Genomic DNA, 19,542 nt, shown 5'->3' on the forward strand with positions numbered 1-19,542 from the left:
TTCAGTGTTACTGCAGCAACCTTAAACTGTGAGTTTAGAGAAAACTCAGATTATGCTTCCCATGCTCAATGTGTGCCACAAATCTCACTAAAAAAAGAGATGATAAATAAATATACATGAAATTCAAATGTGATGAAATGCCCACAATTTATAAAAAGGTAAAGAAAGATACAACAAGCTGCCGAATAGTTTGACACCTGGACTAAGCTCTATTGGGAGTTTGGCTTGTTTAATACATTAAGGTAAGGTAGGGTAAAACTTTATTGATCCCTCAGGAGGTCTCCTTCGGGAAATTATAGTCGTAACTTAACAAAACTTTTAACTTTTTTAACTTTTTAACTTTTAAAACTTTTACTTTTCTTCAACTTGAACGGGGATTGGATGATGAGTTCTCTGCTCGTTATTACAAGTTATTGTGATTTTATTTACAATTTTTAAAACCTTTTTTTTTATCCATTTACATTCTGTCTATCTCATTATAACGTTTTTATTCAAGAGAATTGTTCAAATAATAATTAGTTGCCAGAGAGAAGAAAAAAAAAATGGTATTGACAAAAAAAACAACAACCTCCCCACAATTTATTTTTTTTTAGATATTTAACATAACTGCATAACCCCAAGAATCTAACCAAACGGTTTATTGTTGTTAAGCAACTTCTTATTCTCAATTTAATTTCTTCTTTTAAAAACTCATTCGTCATCTAAACCACCCTGATTTTCCTGACGTAAGAGGCGGAAGTCGAGCCGCAGGAAAAAACAAAAGGGTCCTAAAGGGAAGGATAAATAGAGCGACAGTGGGCTGCACAATCCAAACATCTGCGCCCAGATCTTTGCCACTTACGTAAGAGCCGGAACCAGAAAGTGTGCTCAGAGTGCAAATGCAGAGACGAGAGGGCCGCGGCACAATGTCTGTTTTGCACGGAAAGCGGCGAAGTCGAGAGAGGGGAGGCTTATAAAAAGACACAGCTGCTTATGTAACTATTAAGCCCACACCTCCGTTGCTCAAACAAGACCCGGTAATGGAGGATTATCTCTGTCGCACATATGCACGTACTCCACACGCTGCTCACATTCTTCTAATCTGTGCTACCAAAACCTGCATTAGGTCTGTGATTAGATCGAGGCGAGGCGTGCGGACTATTCAAATATGATGGAAATCTTGTGTCCATGAAGATGCAAATTGAAATTCAGCAAATGATCATATTATGTCACTATCAGGAGGTTTTAAATTTGTTAATTTACTCGATTCAACTACATTATTAATGGAGAGTTAATCTTTGTTCACCTTTGGTTTTAGGCAGCAAAATAATTTAAAATCACCATCAAAACAAAAGTGTAGGAGGAGCTTAAAGTTCACTCTTGAGCTGCATCCTTTTGACTATAAAGTTGGTGTTGTATATAAAGAATTATACACTGAAATATTTGAGGAAATTAAATTCCCTGATCTACCAGGAATTTCCTTAAAGACCACATTATGTACTTTGTATGTTTTGAGGACAGACGGACAAAGCTTGTGTAAAAGAAAAAGTGTCACGTCATTATAAAATAACATTGTTTTATAGTTAAAAACAACAAAATATAATTGGATTGATTTAGAGTAAATGCATGTTTTTCCGAACATATGTATTTCTATATATATTTTGATTGATATAAGAAGGAATTTTCACCAAAAGGTAAAGATAAATGGATACAAATAATTTATCATATTGGGTTAATCAAGAAAAAACGAAAGAACAAAAGAGGTAAAATAATAATTAACAATAAAAATAATAATACTTTTTTTTGTTGTTTTAATCTCATCATTAATGAATGAAAATATTGATCACAGCTGCACAATCTCAACAACTTTCAATTTAATTAACCTGTTTAATAAAAACATTTCAACGTGTATATTGATGCACATTCTGCGATGCAGTTTGATGCAAAAATAAGAATAGTCTTTACAACCGTAACAGCTTCTTGTTTTTTAACAGTTGAGGCACCAAAACTGTCTTTGTCTGTAGTTTCTATCATGAATGCAGATCACCAGGAAACAATCAGTGTTGTTCAGCCACTTCAAGTCGTCCATATAATTAAGATTTTTTTGTTGTTGTTGTTTTTTCTACCGTGTAATCAAACCACCAGGATGTTACCTTGTGTTACATCCTCGTCCCGACTTTATCAGCATCTTGATAGGAAGACCCTGCTGGTTTGTTCTGATGAGACTGTGAAGTGTGCAAATTGTTGAGATGTTAATGAGATAATGGTTAAAATTGAAAAGAAAAATTGATATGCAGCTTTTACAACCACCCTGGTTTAACAGAAAATAAATGCTAGCTATGAATCCTATTTTTACAAAAAATGTAGTGGGAGCATTTAGTTAAAATAATAATGTGTCTCTACTTGTTCTTCTTTTAATGAGGTTTGGATAACGGCTTAGAGCATCAACACGTATAATAACAGAGCGAAATGTGCTGAGCAGGATGAATGACCTGCTTTATTGTACCTGTGTGCAAATACAAAAACACCTCTTCCACACAAAACCACATCCTGGATTCGGCCGCCCACTCGACTCTTCTGCACACGGAGGTCAAAAGAATACAGATGACATTGATTTATTACATTTTCGTGTTTGGATTTGAAGAGCATAAACATACTTTCTCTCCGGCTGCTCAGGTCCTGTTCTATTGCCTCGTCTTTTTTGTTAGATGCCCTTTCTTTATCGAGTTATTCTTCCTTCGTACTTCCTTTTACCAGTGTTTCAATGCTTTTACTCAAATATAACTTTGTATTTCTTTTAAATATCTCTATATCGGTGCCTCCTAGATGACCTTCTGCTAGATACAAGTCTTTAAAGGCAGTCCGACACCTGCAGGGATTTGAGATAATTGATGAGTCAGCAACCTCTGATGACTTGATCCAGTCAGACTAATGGTATTGCAGGGCCTTAAATATCTGAGGAGGTCATTGTTTCTCTCGTATACAGAGCTTGTTGTCTCAAAGCAGACGAGTTAAAACCTTCCCTCAAAATGTGTTATTACGCATGAGGCGGGGTAAGTCCTGGTAGGACCACATAAGACGCCACAAATCTCTTTTGTCAGCACGACCACAATTACTGCTTTAATACGAGGTTTATATTGTTTATTGTGACCCGACTCCTGCCTCCTGTCGAAACATATTCCACTTTTATTAGGCCTTATTTATGTACCAGCTCTCAGGCCGGGGCTGCTGGTTCTGACTTGGTTACTGTACCAAGTGTTGCCATCACTTAAACTTGTGCTGCAGTTAAGTACCACTGTTGTGTTTGTGCAACACTCGAGCGCAACACAAACCATTTCCCAGGCTGCTTAACAACCTTCAAAGAGGAAACGCTCCGCTGGCGCTCACAACCGGTGCCTTGTGTCGATTGTTCTGGTGACTTTTGAGTCGGCGTGATGGAAAACAAAGGAGCTCCTGTAAGGAAAAAAACGTTTCTCCTGATCCAGGCCCACTTCAAAAAGTTTAACTAATGATGTCAGTGGAGCTTGTTTGTTAAATCCCCTTTTCGTGATCTGACGGCTGAATCCAGGCCAAGGTTAAGACCTTTTGTTCCAGAAGCGTTTGTCCGCCCGTATCTTCACCCCCTCACACTCCAGCCCCTCAGATGTGACCTCTGACCCACGTCCAGCAAGGGCAGCGCTCGCGATATGCTGACGGAAATACTGGGTAACTTCTCTGCTAATGCGATTAATAAAAATAAAAAAATGCCTTCAAGGTGGGCGAATATTTAAACCCGCGCCACTTCCTGCTTAGGTGATTAATAAGCAACAGTTATCCGCTAATATTCTTACGTCACCACAGTAGATTTATTGTAACTCGGCGCCGCCTTCCACAGAGTTTTGACTCTTTGGATGAACATCGATATAATGGAGCCACTGTTGTTTCGCTCATATTTCATCACGTCAACGACATTTAGTACACACAAGAGCATTTACACAACCAAGCACTTTTTTTCAACCGTTTATAAACGTTTCTGAGAACATAATATCTTAGTATGCTGTAGTGGTTTACCAGGTTTATCATTTCAATTTTTTTATATAATTATTTATTTTATAAGTTATTTATTTTTATTTAAGTTTTGTATTTATATGACACATACTTCCATCTACGCTACGGGTTAATCTGTCTTATTATGACCGGCTTGTCCAGTTCCTGCTCTGCTATTTGGTTATTGTGTTTTTCTCTTTATTATTTATCCATCGCCTAAAATATTTTGACTTATAAGGATATCCAGGCTAAATAAATGTCTATAGGTCATTCAATTTATTAAAATATGGCTGAATAGAGATTTATTTTTAACACAAATTCATAAAAAGAATGTATAAAGCCTTTGTCTGCCGGAATTAATATTCTCCTCAAGTGTAAACAAACGTTTTGTTTCCATTTACAATCCTCGTCTTACTTACACTTATACTTGACATAAATAAACAAGCAAACATCTCTTAAAATGATCTTAAGATTATAATGGTGGTAACAAAAACAAAACAAAAAAAGTTCAACAAAATGTGTGCAAAAGCATGTTCACCATAATAAATATGACAATATTCACAATATAAGTCCCAGCACATTTGATTATCTAATGTTTATGGTTTCTAGTACCGACTTCTTTCTTTAATATGTGTGTAACTCAATATATTTTTCATATATTTTAGGAATCAACTAACATGATGCATACATTAAAATGTTCTTAAACATTTAAAACACCATTAATAATTAAGAACTGGAAATGTTTTTTAGAATTTGATTGAAATGGCTAAAATCCAGGGTCTCGAGTCATTATCGGTGAGAATCGTATAACCTTTTACCTGATAATCTCCACAAACAACACACACATACACACACAGAATTTTGTCGTCTGACTCATCCCTCCAAGTCTCCACATGTGACTGCGCAAAAAAAAAAGTTTCTGTAGCCAATCAGAGCCACCCACACAAAGCCATGTTGCCATAGCGATACGAGGAGGGAGAACCGTCAGGTAGAAACGGGAAGATGACACGGTGAGATGGCAGATGTGTATCTTGTCACCTGCACCGCGATCAACGTCTGAATGTAAACCGGTTCGACCACATACTTCTTACAGGTGTTGCGAGAACATGATGTTTCCATGTGTTGGTTCATAATTTCGTTGAGGACAATTTGTGACCTGAATACCTAATAAACTCGCCTCATAAAACAATTATTGAACTCGCCGAATACCATTAAAAGTATTTATAAAGGCTCTTGTCAAATTCTTTTCAGATACCTCTTAGCTGCTCCTCCGTCTGCCCTTTCGTCAACATTTTACAAGGTTATATTTAGACGTGTTATGAAACTAGTAGTTATATCGTGTTGCTGTCCAACATATGACCACGCATGCATGGAAACTTATCTCTTCACGCCACCAAACATCCCCGACGTAAAGGTCACGAAAACAAGCGTTGGCGGTTTCCAAAAAAGAATATCAGTTCAGGGGTTCGTCATTATTTAGATGATTTGAAGCAATTAAAAATCAAAACACATTTTTTTTTTGGAGAATTTGAGGAAATAGGAGTTTTTTTTAACATTTCAGATTTTGGAAAATGACATTTTAATATGGTTATTCTCTTAGTTTATGTTAACAATGTTTTTACATGCCAATCATTTATCGCACAATTTCACATGAAATTACCATAAATACAAAACCGACTTATTATAATATTATTGTTATTTTAAATAATAATATGCAGGGTTTCTAAGACAGGACTCCTAATGGCATTCTGTCAAAGGAATTGATATTAAAAAATGTTTCTGCTCTTCGTTTTTTGGTTTAAAAAAAATACAATTTAATAAAAAAAAATACCATAAATCTCTCAGATTTAACATTTTTGTTGTGTTTTTTTTACTTCAAGTAAAAACGCCCACTGATTCTACGAGCTTTGATTCGTTGCACAGATCACGGAGCTGCTGGATGACGAGAAGTGCGAAGCCGAGTGTGAAGACCTGCCTCAGGACGGGGACAATTGTGCGACCTCCTCCGACTCACCACAACAGACACCCTCAGAAGAAAACCCCGACTCTAGGTGAGAGCTGACTTAGAACATATAAAAAACTTTTTTTTTTTTAGTTAATCGAGGCACCTCGGGGCCAACATGACAATTACTTTTAAGGTTTAGTAAGAGCTGCAAATACACCTCATAACAAATATGTAATACATATTCAAAGTGGATTAAACACATAGTCATAGTCAGTTGAAATTGTTTTATAATCCAACCAGAGAGAGGCTTTAAAATAATCGTCCTGTTACTCCCAAGCGAGACTGATGTTTATTCATCGACTATGAATTCTTTATACATTTGACCCTCTGACTCACAAGGGTTCAATCCCCCCCCCCCTGCTGGTACACTGAGTTCTTCTCGGTGTCTTCTGAGGATCTCCCTTCAGTCGATCACTGGATCAATCAAGCAGCTGCAGGAAGTTGTGGGGTACATTTGTGTCGGCGCCTCCTGGTGTTGCTTCATCGGTGCGACTCGATTTCAGTTTTCTTTCAATCATTTTATTGGAGCGCTGATGCCAGTGACACCAGGGAACTGAAGTTCAGAATCAGAATCAGAATCCTTTATTTGTCCCGCGAGGGGAAATTCGGTTTAAACAGCAGAGCAATATACAAACAAATAAAAACACCCAGAAATAAAATAATAAAATGAAAAAAATCTAAATAGAATAAAACAGAAATCTGCACCATATTATATATACAACATATTTACAAAAATAACAAGAAGAGGTGCTGTTAAATATTTATCTTTGTGTGTACAGCAACAAGTTGGATTAGGTAAAGAAGAATTTCAAGTGTTTCAAAGTAGATTAATGTTCATGTTGATATGATCTGCCTGTCTTTGAAATACGATTAGGGGACACTGATTATTATCATCAAAAATAAGATTAAAAAGTGAAGGATTATTTTGGTAAAGAAGGACAAAAACAAAGGTAATTCAGATTTAAGCCTCTTCCTGGTGGGTGTGCTACCTTTTCCCGGCAGCTAAACCATACATGCAGCAAATTATTTACAACAAAAAAAAAGTATTTCAGACAGTCTTGATCCCGCATTCTCTGGACGTTTTAGTTGCTATTAAGTCCACGTTATCCGGCGCTGGCCCGCTGCCACCATTCACACCGCAGTGTCTGAGCTCGGTGTCTAGTCTGAGGGATTACCGCTGCATTTGTTGGCCCCGGACTCAACCGCCTGTTTCCCAAAACCGTTTAATTAAGGCTGTAAGATTTACAATACACGAAAATCGCCCTCGCATCACTATATTTAGCAAGGACACTTAGCTCCATAATTCATGGTTTGAAGGTTGAGACTCTCGCGTCGGATCACAGGAATTAACCGTAAGACTTGGACTTTATTAAAAAGCAACAAGTTGAAATCTATTTTAGTTTCGGTTGCATCTTTGCCATCGAGTAACCCGGGTTTTTGCTGTCGTAACAAGAAAGGGAATCCGGGCCCTGATGTTCCAGTAATAGTTAGTCCGCTTCACACCTTCACACATCGTACGTGCTGACAGCCTCCGCTCTATATATAATTCCTGCTTTCGGCCTCCTGCTCCTCTCACCATTTCTCCCTCGGAAACTTGATTTACTCGTCCGACTGCTTTTTTTCTCATCAGTCTAATCGAATTTCCTGGTTCGCTGGTTGAAATACGGCCTTTATATAAAGAAGGCGTGCTGAGATGGGAGGACTTTTCCAACTGTGGAGAAGATTAGAACAAATTAGGGACTTTGATATACTTTGTTAACCAAAATCTGAAAAAATAAATCTAAAAAGCGATTTAAGTAGCTATTGGACTTAATGTCACTCAGAAAAAACAACCCAAAAAACCTCAATATGAATCTTAAAATATAGTTTTCTTTTGATGATTCTGATTTCAAAAAGCCTCAAAGCAGAAGACGATTATCTCCACCTGCTGATGCAGCTTTTAAACTAAAATGTTCAGCGTTTGAATTCTTACATAATGTATGTAGCAGTAGTTGTTAATGTGTACGGAATTTGGAGTGCGGTGTTCGCGCCCATTGACCTGGCAGAAGGCCAGAGTCAAGTCATCAGTCGAGGCTCTGCCATACAAACTTTGTCCTGCTGCTCTGTAATAGATTTGTCTGTGACCAAGATGTGTTTTTTCGCAATCTATACATAGATGGACGTCGCATATGTAGGTCAGTCTGTGTGCCGAAGGATCCAATTACCACACAAATGACCTTTCAAACCTGAAGGAAAAACCAAAATAATGTACTTTTTCATGTTTGATTTGTTTTTTTGTTAAAAATAATTGATCAAAAAGCTATTTACTCTTGGAATGTTGCCTTAAAAGATTTGTTTTCCTGAGACTTGTACGTCACGTTCATTGCGTAAGTTCCTATCTTTGTGTACTTTCATTGTCTGCCCCCCTTAAGTCGTAGAACAATGTGTAACGTGATATATTGTCTGGCCTCGATAAAGCTTTATCAGTCCGTGTGCCACTGTTCTGGTGGTGCTTCCAAGAAGCTCTCGGTGTGGAAGAGCGTCCCAGATTCGTGTCTGCATTTATCCCGGAACGATCCCGAAGCACCTCAAATCCCAAATCAAAGGCCCTTTTTTTTGCCGGTCAACGAACAAATCCTGACTGAACCAATTCTCCTAAGTGAAGCATTCCATTAGTTAAATAACACTGCAGTTATCTAATGATCTGCCATAATAATAATACTTTGAGTCATCATTCTCAGGATTTATCTTTCTTATTAAATTGAGGCTTTATCTAGAAACGTTTAAACTAGATTCTTGAAACATGTCATAGTCAGCAAAATACACCAATGGATGTATTAACTTATTTATGTCTCAATAAAATGGAGTCCCCATATTGTATCTCTTTATATATGTGTGTCAGTTAGAATTTTATATTCTAGTTTAGTTTTGCGCAACATTATGCCTTTCATTGATCGGTGAAACTTTATCAGAAAAAAAGAGATAACTCACTTTTCTGCCTGTGGTAATGTTTGTTTTGTTTTACTATCTCTGACACACGTGGAATAGATTCATGGATTTATTCAACCCAGATTATATTTTATCAGTTCTTTCGGTTTGTTGCTTCAAGCTTCATTTCAGGAAATTATTTAGTCAAAATTATTAACAAAAACCCTTTAATTTGAGTTAATTATCAAACTTTATTAATACCTCGCAAGAGGTTCTAAACTTATCTAGGAATCACTGATGTACTGTATACTTGTTTTCTATGTATTAGTAGTAGTTCTGTTGAAAGAGGTTTTCACTTTGTCTATAAAAAAAAAAAACATTACATTGTGAACAAACTGAACATTATATATAATAGCATCGTCAAGCTAATCACCAAGAAATACATGTAAAGAATAGTTGGACCGTGAAGCTGCTTTTCAGAAGAATTCACTGACAAACATTAATAAAATGAACATAAACATGAATAAAAAGCAAAAAAAAGAATTAAAGAAAACTTTCAAAACCCACCAAAGTTGTCAAAATTACTATCAAGATATTCTCCATAATAAACCGAATGTGAAGAGACACAACAATGACTAGAAATCCATGTGATTGTAGGTTAATAAAAAAAAGTAAAAAAACGTCATAAACAGTAATGGCATCAGTGGCCCCTCCCACTTTTTTTTTGGAATTACTGCTGTGTAATTGCCTGCCTCCGTGCGATTGGCTCCCAACTTCGGCCCCTCCCCTCCCATTGGTCCTCCCCGGGCTGTTGCCTGGTTACATTGGAAAACTCCTTGATGTGATCCGAGTGCTGGATGTTTACTGCAGCACTTGTGCAGAGTGCAGGGCAGGACCAGGATCTCCCCGTCTGGCTCTTGTGGACCCGGGTCTGACCGGCTGACGCTGAGAGCCACAACAGGGACGAGGTCGACACTGGAGCGCCAGATATCCTGAAGAAAGCGAGGGAGCGATCCTGTAGGACATGTGTCAGGTGGATGACAGGAAGGAGGAAGAACAAGACTGTGCAGAATTTGGTTAAAAAAAACAACCTTCCTAAGCAAGAGAACGTAAAGGAAGACAATCGTTAAACTATCACCGGACTTTGGAAGAGATAAAGGATTCAACTTAGTGACACGACAGGAAAGATGAGAATGGCCTGTGAGGTTCTGCTGCAGAGGTAAACATCCATGTTATGCAACTGGAAGTGAATGGAACATGATGAATTGTTTGTGCCGAGGAACTTATTCCTCTTTGTCTGGATGAAAAATGAAGCGTAAATATGAGACGGGGTTTGTGTGAGTGGATCTCTGCTGTGATGTAATGCCATGTTGCTAGAAATTGAAAGCTGCTTCTGAGACGGACCGGAGAAAAAAAAATCCCAGAATGTCGTCTGGATTACAGATTTATTTTTCTTTCCCTGCGTTTTTATATGGTTGTAGTTTTCTTTTTTTATTTAAATTTCAATAGTTTTTGATAAATTGAAGCCTCTACATTAAGACAAACATTAGGTAAGAATTTAAATGTATAAACAATTTTGTTTAATTACATTATTAATTGAAATAATTTGCTTTTCAAAACTAGAGAGCAAGACGTCTATTAAAAATAAAACTATTATTACCCTATGTTTATTTCATCTGTAAAAGTAGAGCACAGACCTCTAAGAGGCCCCTCATTTACGCCTACATTGTGATTAAAAATGTTTAAATTATTATTATTCTCCTATGTTTACTTCATCTGTTTAATTAAAATGTGTCAATGACTCGGAGAGCACAGACCCCTACAAGGCCCCTCATTTACCCCTATATTGTGGTAAAGAAATGTTTTAATTATTCATATATCCCTATGTTTATTTTATCTGTATAATCCAAAAACCTTTTTTCAAGGTTTTACATTACTATTGATCGCATTGAGCTCGATTGGAGCTTGCCCTGTGGCTCTATTTGTATTCTTCAAAATATTTTTGGGTCCAGATGGTAACGTAAAACGGCACCCAAATTTCCGATCCCCATCAGTTTTGGGGGGACGTTTCATCAAGAATCCGACGATCACATAACCTCCTCGGAAAGCTGCAAAACTCGCTCAGATCTTGTCACCTGCGCAAATAATGGTTGACTTTAAAGTTTCAAAGGTCGACCGGGGAAAAGTAGAGAAGGTTGTTGTTTTTTTTTTGTTTTTTTTTCCTCATAAACATGACTTCACTGGTCACACGAGCCCCGCGAGGCGACACCAGAGTCTGGCTGAGTCAGGGCAACAATGCATCATCGGCCCCGGAGGATTCTAGTGTTACAGCACAGACACCGGTGTGGCGGCGGATGTGTGGCGTAATCTCGGTGCACTTTTGACACGCCTAAATTTAGTCGCAGGTTAATTATGCTTTTGCCGCACGAGTGAGAATCTCTTTTCCTGGATCAAAGGTGTCCGTGTGTGGATGTCACTTCCCTACTGTTTATAAAACATTGAGAATTGGCAACAACCTGTGTGTGTGTTGAGGCAACAACAGACGGTCTAAAAGTAGGCGACAAGCCGAAAATGAATTGTTCCTCCCGCTGTGTGTGGGTGTGTGTTTGGGTCGAAGCCGTGTGTGGACTGCAGCAGTTTGTCTTGCAGGCAGGAAGCGGCGCAGATGCTGATGACAGCAGAGTCCCAGAGAAACCACCGACGATCTCTAACTCGTGCCCCTGTTGTGAAATGTTTATCTTAAACAAGCACCTCGGAAGACTCCGCCAGAGATACTCTTGATTCAGAGTCACCAGAGTCTGAGAGGAAGCTGCTGATACCTCGACTAAATCATTGGCTTTGCCTGTTTCTCAATCCTGACGCGCTTCTCTGTCACATGTCGCTTCATCAGCGCTTAAATGTTACACTAAAATGAATAGCTAAAGGACGCTGATTGATTAAGTCATGAGTTTGATACCGTTGTTGTGTTTATCGGTTGCTCAAAGGTGACACCTAGAGGTCTCTGGAGATCCTCTCAGGGATTCTTTTCACTCCGAACGTACCTCAAGGACATCAGGTGACCCTCAGGGCGACTAAAGCAACCCGGTTCAGATTTTCCTGATAAAAAGGACCTTCAGTCAGATGCTATCTCGCCTTCACGGTCTTCCTGACTAGACTAAACATCTCTTAAGGGCAAAGGTGTTACATTTTTCTATGTCCCAGAGGGGTCAACCAAGCAGGAAGGTCTTCTGTAAAAGACTTTATCTGGAGTTTCCAGCTCCAGGGCGCCTGCACTTTTAGTAAAGCTGTAGGTTCTTGTATTAAAGCTGTAAAATACTTCTTTGGTTCCTTTTTCCCATAATTTAAATTAATAAGCACTATATACACTATATATTTCCGTTCGAATTTTGGAATTAAATTGTATTTTGGATAAATAAATTGGTTACAAGACATCTTTGGATTGTTTGTTAAATGATATATATATATATATATATATATATATATATATTTTTATGCTATAAACCCTTGAGAAGAATATAAAAATCATTGTCATTTGGTGGAGTTGCTTCAGACTCCCCGTCACCTTTTCCATCTGAGATGTTTAAAAATCAAGTCACATTTTGCCTGACAAATTTTTCAAATTTCTTTTTTTTCCCCTGTGTGTCAAATGCGGTCGACCAAGTTGTGTGGCCCGTCGCCGGCTGTCCTGAAGTCTACCTGAATAAATGTTCAAGTCGATATGGTGACCTATAAGATGCCGGGGTTCCACATAAGATGAGGGGCGGACGTGATGGATGTCAAAAATACAGGGTTTTTTTGACATTTGAGTAAAAACAGCCTCAATAAATATACGATATTATTGAGTTTAACACCTCTGTGTGTAACTGAGTATAAAAAAAATCCCTAAAAAGATTTGTGGTTAAAATCAATATTAAGCCTATAATTTCTTTTCATGGAGATATTTGTGATTTCTTGTCTTGAAGTTCTTCTTAGCCACCTGACTCAGGGGTTGTGCGTGATAAAAAAAGGGGGGGCGCTCAGGTTTGTTGCGTAACCTCAGCTGCTGTCTCTCGATTAGAGACGAGATCAACGATCACGGAGTCGCGCACGGATGTTCATTCCAGCGTGTCCTGGGTTGCATAAAGCAGTCCTTGAAGAACAACTGCTTACTGACGAATCAACAAAGTGTCGACACGCACACGCACTAATACTGTAGAAACAAACGGCTCGAATAAACATGACCTCGATCGCGCACATCTATCTCATCAGCTCTGTAGCCTAAATAACAATCTTCCCACCTACTGTGGCGCCATTCTCCTGTGTGTGTGTGTGTGTGTGTGTGTGTGTGTGTGTGTTCTGAACATCCTTCTGCCATCTTCCTGTTTTGACCCTGGTCGCCCCTGGCGCACACGCACACGCACACACACACACATGTACAAGCCAAGGTCGATGGTACAGAAAGAGTTTGTGATGTTCTAACCAAGTTGTCCTTCTCTCGTCCCTGCAGCTCCCACCTCTCCCCCATATCCATGCTGCCAGCTGACTCTGCCGAGTAAGTACACACAGAAACACACAGAAACACACACTCCATGTGAGGAAACGTAAATGACATGTTTAAAGTTTCAGAGCTGGGGTGAAGAATAGAATGAAAGGAAAGAGTGGATGAAGTAAAATTGCCTTAAATTGTTGGGAAAAAACCCCAATTTAAATGTTCTTTATTTCAAATTGTTCCTTTTTTTATATTTTTTATTGTAATTTTGAGTTGAACTCGATGAAACATGAAGCTATAACACAAGTTATATGATTAGTCGACGATAAACACGACATCAGCAACATCACATGACTGTCAGGCTCTCCCTTGCATGACGCGGAGAGTTTTATCAGTGGATGTGACCCCGTGACCCGAAGTCTCGGGACCGCGGTGACTTTTCTCAGGCTCTCGGAGCCGCTGAGAAAAAACCTCATGTTGACGTCTGAACTTTTAAATGATAAACGGTCGACGTCGGAGGAGGAGAGTTATTTTAGACTTCCTTTCAAGTTGACCGCGGAGCCGACAATGACTCGACCAGAACGTTGTTTCTCAGAACCAGAGTAGGGACTCGTAACAAAACTTTGGTTAAACCCGCTCCACTATCTGAGCAATTCACGTCTAGTTGGATTGAGGATTTTGGATGGGATTTTGCTACAGTTGCTAAAATAATTGAGTAGAATTTATGACTCGACAGCTTCACAGTTCTCTACAGCAGTCTTCTCCACCTGTTCCACCCTGCCTGCAATCTCCTCTTCACCCCATTTAATCTCTGAAAGAGACAAATTATTCATTATGAAAACATGTCTTAGTTTTAATTTTTTTAAAAATAGAAAAGACTATTAAGTGACGACTTTAAAAATTGATATAAAGAGTCTTACTCTATATGGTCATGATTGAAGCTTGAGTCACAGCTCTGACTCAGTGATGCACATCCAACGGAGGTGAAAGTGCAATTTCCGATGTTACCTTTTATAGGCCCCTCCTATGATGTCATCCAAATCTCACCCTCCAACGGACCAGAACTATCAACAATAAGTTGATAACCAAATGTATATTAACAAATATGATTCTTGTTCGTTGCCTTGTTACAAACAGTATTTCGATTTCATTCTGTCAGAAATAATTTAGATTAAACTTATTTCTCCAGGATCATCGAGCGGACCATCAGAGCCGCGGTGGAGCATCATTTCTACGAGCTGAAGACTTCCATCAACCACGAGCAGAGCAACGTCGACTGCCGAGAGTGAGAACTTTTTCTTTTCTTTTTTTTTTTAACGGCTTCATCAGAGGCGTGTTTGTCCCGGTCAACACGAGGCGCTCGTGTCGGGTCGCCGGTTAACACTTTGACAGCGGAGACCACAAAAACATGGCTGTTTATTAGGGGCAGCTGTCGCTCGGTGTCTGCTGTGGACCAGGTTCTATTTCAGGGTTTGTGGCTCGAAAGGCGCGTAAAAAACTTTACACAGCATTCTAGGAAAGACAGTTTTTCCACTAAGTAAGGTCACCTTTGTTTTCTGGTTCGCAACAAAAACGTATTTTGAACTTTCAGGAGGTTGTTGTTTCTTTGTAAACACAGTAAAGGAAATATTAGAAATATCAGATATTAATGAAACAAACAGTGAATCATTAGCAAACATTTAATGAAATGTTGGGTTTTCATAAAGTGATGTGGAATGATCTCCTTGGCAGTAGTGCTGTCTTAGGGCGTGTTCTGTTAATTCCTCACTCTTTACTCGTGTCTCATAATGAACCGCAACATCTCTAGACACTTCTCCTTATTCTTTGAACTTGTTGTGCATTACAGTGTGTCAGAAGAGCAGCGTTGCTATGGTAACCACAGGGAGAGAACCGACGAGCAGGGAGATGAGGAGACCTCTGACCAGCACATGAAGGAGAAAGACCCAAATGTGAGTGTTTTTCAAAAGTTGTTTGTTTTATGATCGGTGCAAATAAACGTCATAATGTGAGAATCGATAGAAAAACATCCTCAGTCACAGGTTTTGTGTTTTTTTTTTTGAAAACTCTGTAGAAGAGGAAGCGAAACATCCCAAATGTCGAGTCACACGTTCAAATTTCTCTTTTGTCTGATCGACTCTCGCTCTCTCTGTAGAATTCATCCGACACCGGCGTTGCCCCGGAGGAGGGTTCCGGAATGGACCTGGACACCGACGCCAACACTGCCGGGTAAGAAGGCGACACAAAGAAAACGATGCTACCGTCGAAGAAGTGACGACTGAACAACTTCCTGTCTTTGTTCTGCAGGCAGGACAATCAACCCTGTGACATCATGGAGCAATCTGAAACTATAAGCTACGTAAGTCGCAAATTAAATCGTAGAATGGTGTCAATCAAGATAAATAAAATGACACATTAGTGCTTGTATTGAAGTGTATCGGTGTATTGGTTGATATGGTTGGATTTAACATTTTAAGACACTTTTTATTGTATGTTTAAGCATTTATTTTAAACAATATATTGAATTAAACTTTTTTATATTCAATTTAACTTTTCTTTTTTACTGTAGATTTTTTTTTAAGTATTTTTGAATTATTTCCTTTTTTTTACATATTTATTTTCATATTCTGATACTAATAATTAAAAATACTGATTTCAATAATTCGTGGACTAAATTCACTATCAAAAAACAATTTAACATTTTTATCTTATTTTAAAGCCAAGATTATAAAAATATTGAATTTATTCGAAATCATTTGAATTTCAATATCATTTCTATATGCAAATAAAAATAATTAATTTTGAAGATGATTCAATTCAATTGTTTAAAAAGGCTTAGAAAACCAATAACAACGTTTCCATTCAAAATGTTTGTCGTCCTCCTTCAGGATCCCGGTTCACAACGTTGGGACCAAAACGCCAACACCAGCAAAGCCAACAGGAACCATGAGCCTTCGTGTCAGTCCAACAGTAGCCACGCCCCCCGACTCAAGCTGTTCCCCGACCACCCGTGGGAAGGTACGAGTCCTCTCTCGTCAGTCAACTACTGAGGGACACCAGCACGTGTCGGAGCTAAAGGCTAATGATGTTTTATGCTAACTGATCTTTTGGACGTATATCGGTGCCGTCAGAATATTGAATAGTTGGTTATATCATTCCAATATTTCTTAAAAAGAAAATCAATATTTGAGTTAAAGAGTCATTGTTTCAACATTTGAAATGTTATCTTCAAGTGCAACCATGGCAACCATTTTTGGCCGTTCTCATCACAACACTTTTTTTCCGGATCTCTTTGTGGACGGTCGTGTGAAGTCCGTGGTCTCACCTCGTCTTCTCTGCTGTGTCTGTCTCTCCTCCTTCCTCTTTCCCTTCCCCCCCGTCGTCAAACCAAACAAAAACAAAAACAAAAAAAAGAAACCGTCTCCTCCACTTGTCATCTCCACGTCCCTCCCATAGACTTCTCCTCCATGCACCTGCAGAAGGAAGGCACAGGTAAGTACTTCCTCATCTCACTCCACCTTTTCCTCTGATCCCCTCTGCTCTCATTTAAAGTGATCTTTTGTCACTCCTGCATGTCTGGAACTTCTCCTCCACAACTACCTCTTCTTTCTTTCATCTTCTCTCTCTGCCCAGACTTCAAATATCAAACTAGAAGAGAACTGCCGACTCGGCGTTTCATGGATCTTGCAAACATCAGACGAACGCGACTTTCATCTGTATTTCTATTTTATTTTTTCTCTTCAGATCCCGTACCGGCGTTCAAATCCTGGCAGGACGAGAGCGAGAGCGGCGAGGCTCAGCTCTCGCCGCTGGCCGGTCGCATGGTCCCGCTCCCTCTGCTGCTGCCCCTCGAGGAGGACGCCGAGGAGGGCGAGGACGAGGCGGCCGGACAGGCGGAGTCGCCGTCTTCTTCGCGCTCGCACCATCACCTGCTCGCGCGGAGGTTCCTGGATTTCGGGGCGCACGGCGCCCAGCGCTTCCTGCAGCAGGACCCGGACGCCACGTCGCCCACCAAAACTCAGAGGTGAGACTTTCACATTGATGTCGACACAAATGAAAAATTAAGATGTTTTATGCACTAATATTAAAACCGACAACAACAGAATTTAAAGTGTATTCATTTGAATATGAAAAATAGTTAAAAATCATCATCTCAGTTTTATTATTCATGCGTGTTTATCGTTCTAATCATTATATAAAGTTGTATATTTGCGATTTAAACTATCAGTAAATCCATCAATGTTAAATAACTGACAGACTATAAATTGTTGGCTGACGTAATGCTATGACGATCGAGTGTTTCAAGAGATGCTCTAAATCATTGGATGAATGTCTTCCGCCCCCTTCAGGCCACGACGGGCATCGTTCGGCTCCAAAGAAGTGTTCCGAGGAGGAGATTCAATGACGCACCAGCTCACCAAGAAGCTCCAGCACCTGAAGAAGAAGATCAAGCAGTTCGAGGAGCAGTTTGAGAAGGAGAGGAACTACAAGGTGAGGCTTTGAAGTGGAATTCTACTTCCTTCTACTTCCTACTAGGAAGAGCACTTGCTGAGAGAGCAGGACTTTAGTGTTTATTGGGTTAGAATCTGAAATTAAACTTGAATTAACTTGATTTTTAGTCACATTTTTCAGAAAAAGTCCAGGATTGATGAATATGATTATTTAAATGATGATACAGTTTGATTATTTATGTCTGTTTAGAGTTCTTACAGTGTTGTCAGGTTGTATTTTTGTCTTTTTCCAACTTAAAAAAATGTGTTAAATTCATGGATAATAAATGACAGATGTTAATCATTTAAATAGTTATTTTTGTTTCTATTTCTATTTTTATTAGTACTTCTATTACTATTCTTACTACTTTTTTTTTTTTTTACTCTTTATTCAACCTTCTGTGTGCACAAAAATGCTGATTTCGGTGGAAAAGAAAATCAATATATATTGTTAATGTATTTTGCCAATAAAGTTTTTTTTCTTACTCTGATTTCCTGGTTACAGCCCTCTCACGGAGACAAGGCCACGAACCCCAAAGTGCTCAAGTGGATGACCGACCTAACCAAGATCCGGAGGCAGATAAAAGGTGCGACCCAAGTTGTCCAACTTAGTGTGTGTGTGTGTGTGTGTGTGTGTGCTCGTGTGTGTGTGTGTGTGTGTGTGTGGCATCGTGGTCCCTGCCGGGCAGCTTGACCCTTCCTAACCTGTGCAGCACAACAAGTGTGTCGGTCGAACACGAAAACACGCTCGGAGCGGACGTGACGTCCACACTCGTGACCCTCGTCCTCCAGTGTGCCGGTGCCTTTTGACCCCAACACTCGTGACCGGTGCAGGCGGTGGGGGAGGAGGGGGGGGTCAGCTCAGTATGATGAGGTCAACAGTATGAGCTGCACAACAAATAACTTTTTCTCGTGATGGTTAAACTTTCATTTTAAAATCCATCTACTGTGGCCTCATGATACTGACCGAACCCCCACCACCCCGACACCGGACCACCCTCCCCCAGTGCGAGGCGACCGGGACCAATAAAAAAATTCTTTGTTGACAAATTGAAAGTCAGAATAACGTGAGACACCGTCTCCTCCTCTGCTCTCCCTCAATGATTGGCCGCAGGACGCCAGCACCACCTTTTACCCAGAAGCACGCTGAGGCACCAGGCTTTGCTCCACTCACACAGGCGCCACCATTCCCCCTCCCCCGCCTCCTCCCCCTCATCCTCCTCCTCCTCACCCTCTCATTACACAGTTGCCCCCCCGGCCCACCCCCACTCAGGCCCGACCTCTAGACCGTGTCACCTCAGTAAGTACCAAAACTCTCAGTAAGTAGTCAGAACCAACGTCTTCGTCAGGTGGTTATTGTGAGCGGTGTTGTGGTGTTGTTTTGTTCCGACGGCATGTGTTTCTGTCCCGCGGGTAGAAGAAGGAAACCTTCATCATCATCGTTATCATCATCACTGGGGGCGGGGCTAATACTGCGCTTTAAGACACCAACACGATGGAAAATGGCAATACTTTTTTCTCCACAATATCAGCATCGATTTTTAATTTACAATTAATATGAAAAATAATCCGGTGCTGTGTCTCAAATCTCATACTTGCGTACTCAAAGTTAGTATATTTTAGTGCGTAAGTGCATCTCAATTCTTAGTATGCAAAATTGAGTGCGCCAT

General features: G+C 39.6%; 1 protein-coding gene across 1 annotated transcript in view; it reads left to right on the top strand.

The window, feature by feature from the left end:
• The window catches only part of fam13b (family with sequence similarity 13 member B), a 40,215-nt gene that overhangs the window by 15,594 nt on the left and 5,079 nt on the right, over positions 1-19,542 (top strand). Inside the window, exons 7-18 of the mRNA XM_087799789.1 lie at positions 5,929-6,056; positions 13,404-13,448; positions 14,575-14,670; positions 15,232-15,334; positions 15,538-15,611; positions 15,690-15,741; positions 16,271-16,400; positions 16,797-16,874; positions 17,127-17,406; positions 17,732-17,873; positions 18,378-18,459; positions 18,987-19,172. Coding sequence (XP_087655915.1) covers positions 5,929-6,056; positions 13,404-13,448; positions 14,575-14,670; positions 15,232-15,334; positions 15,538-15,611; positions 15,690-15,741; positions 16,271-16,400; positions 16,797-16,874; positions 17,127-17,406; positions 17,732-17,873; positions 18,378-18,459; positions 18,987-19,172 — 1,396 coding nt within the window. The remainder of the gene's footprint in view (positions 1-5,928; positions 6,057-13,403; positions 13,449-14,574; positions 14,671-15,231; positions 15,335-15,537; positions 15,612-15,689; positions 15,742-16,270; positions 16,401-16,796; positions 16,875-17,126; positions 17,407-17,731; positions 17,874-18,377; positions 18,460-18,986; positions 19,173-19,542) is intronic.

The sequence above is a fragment of the Callionymus lyra genome, chromosome 9 (assembly GCF_982586985.1).
Source record: "Callionymus lyra chromosome 9, fCalLyr1.hap1.1, whole genome shotgun sequence".
In the NCBI taxonomy this organism is placed as follows: domain Eukaryota; kingdom Metazoa; phylum Chordata; class Actinopteri; order Syngnathiformes; family Callionymidae; genus Callionymus; species Callionymus lyra.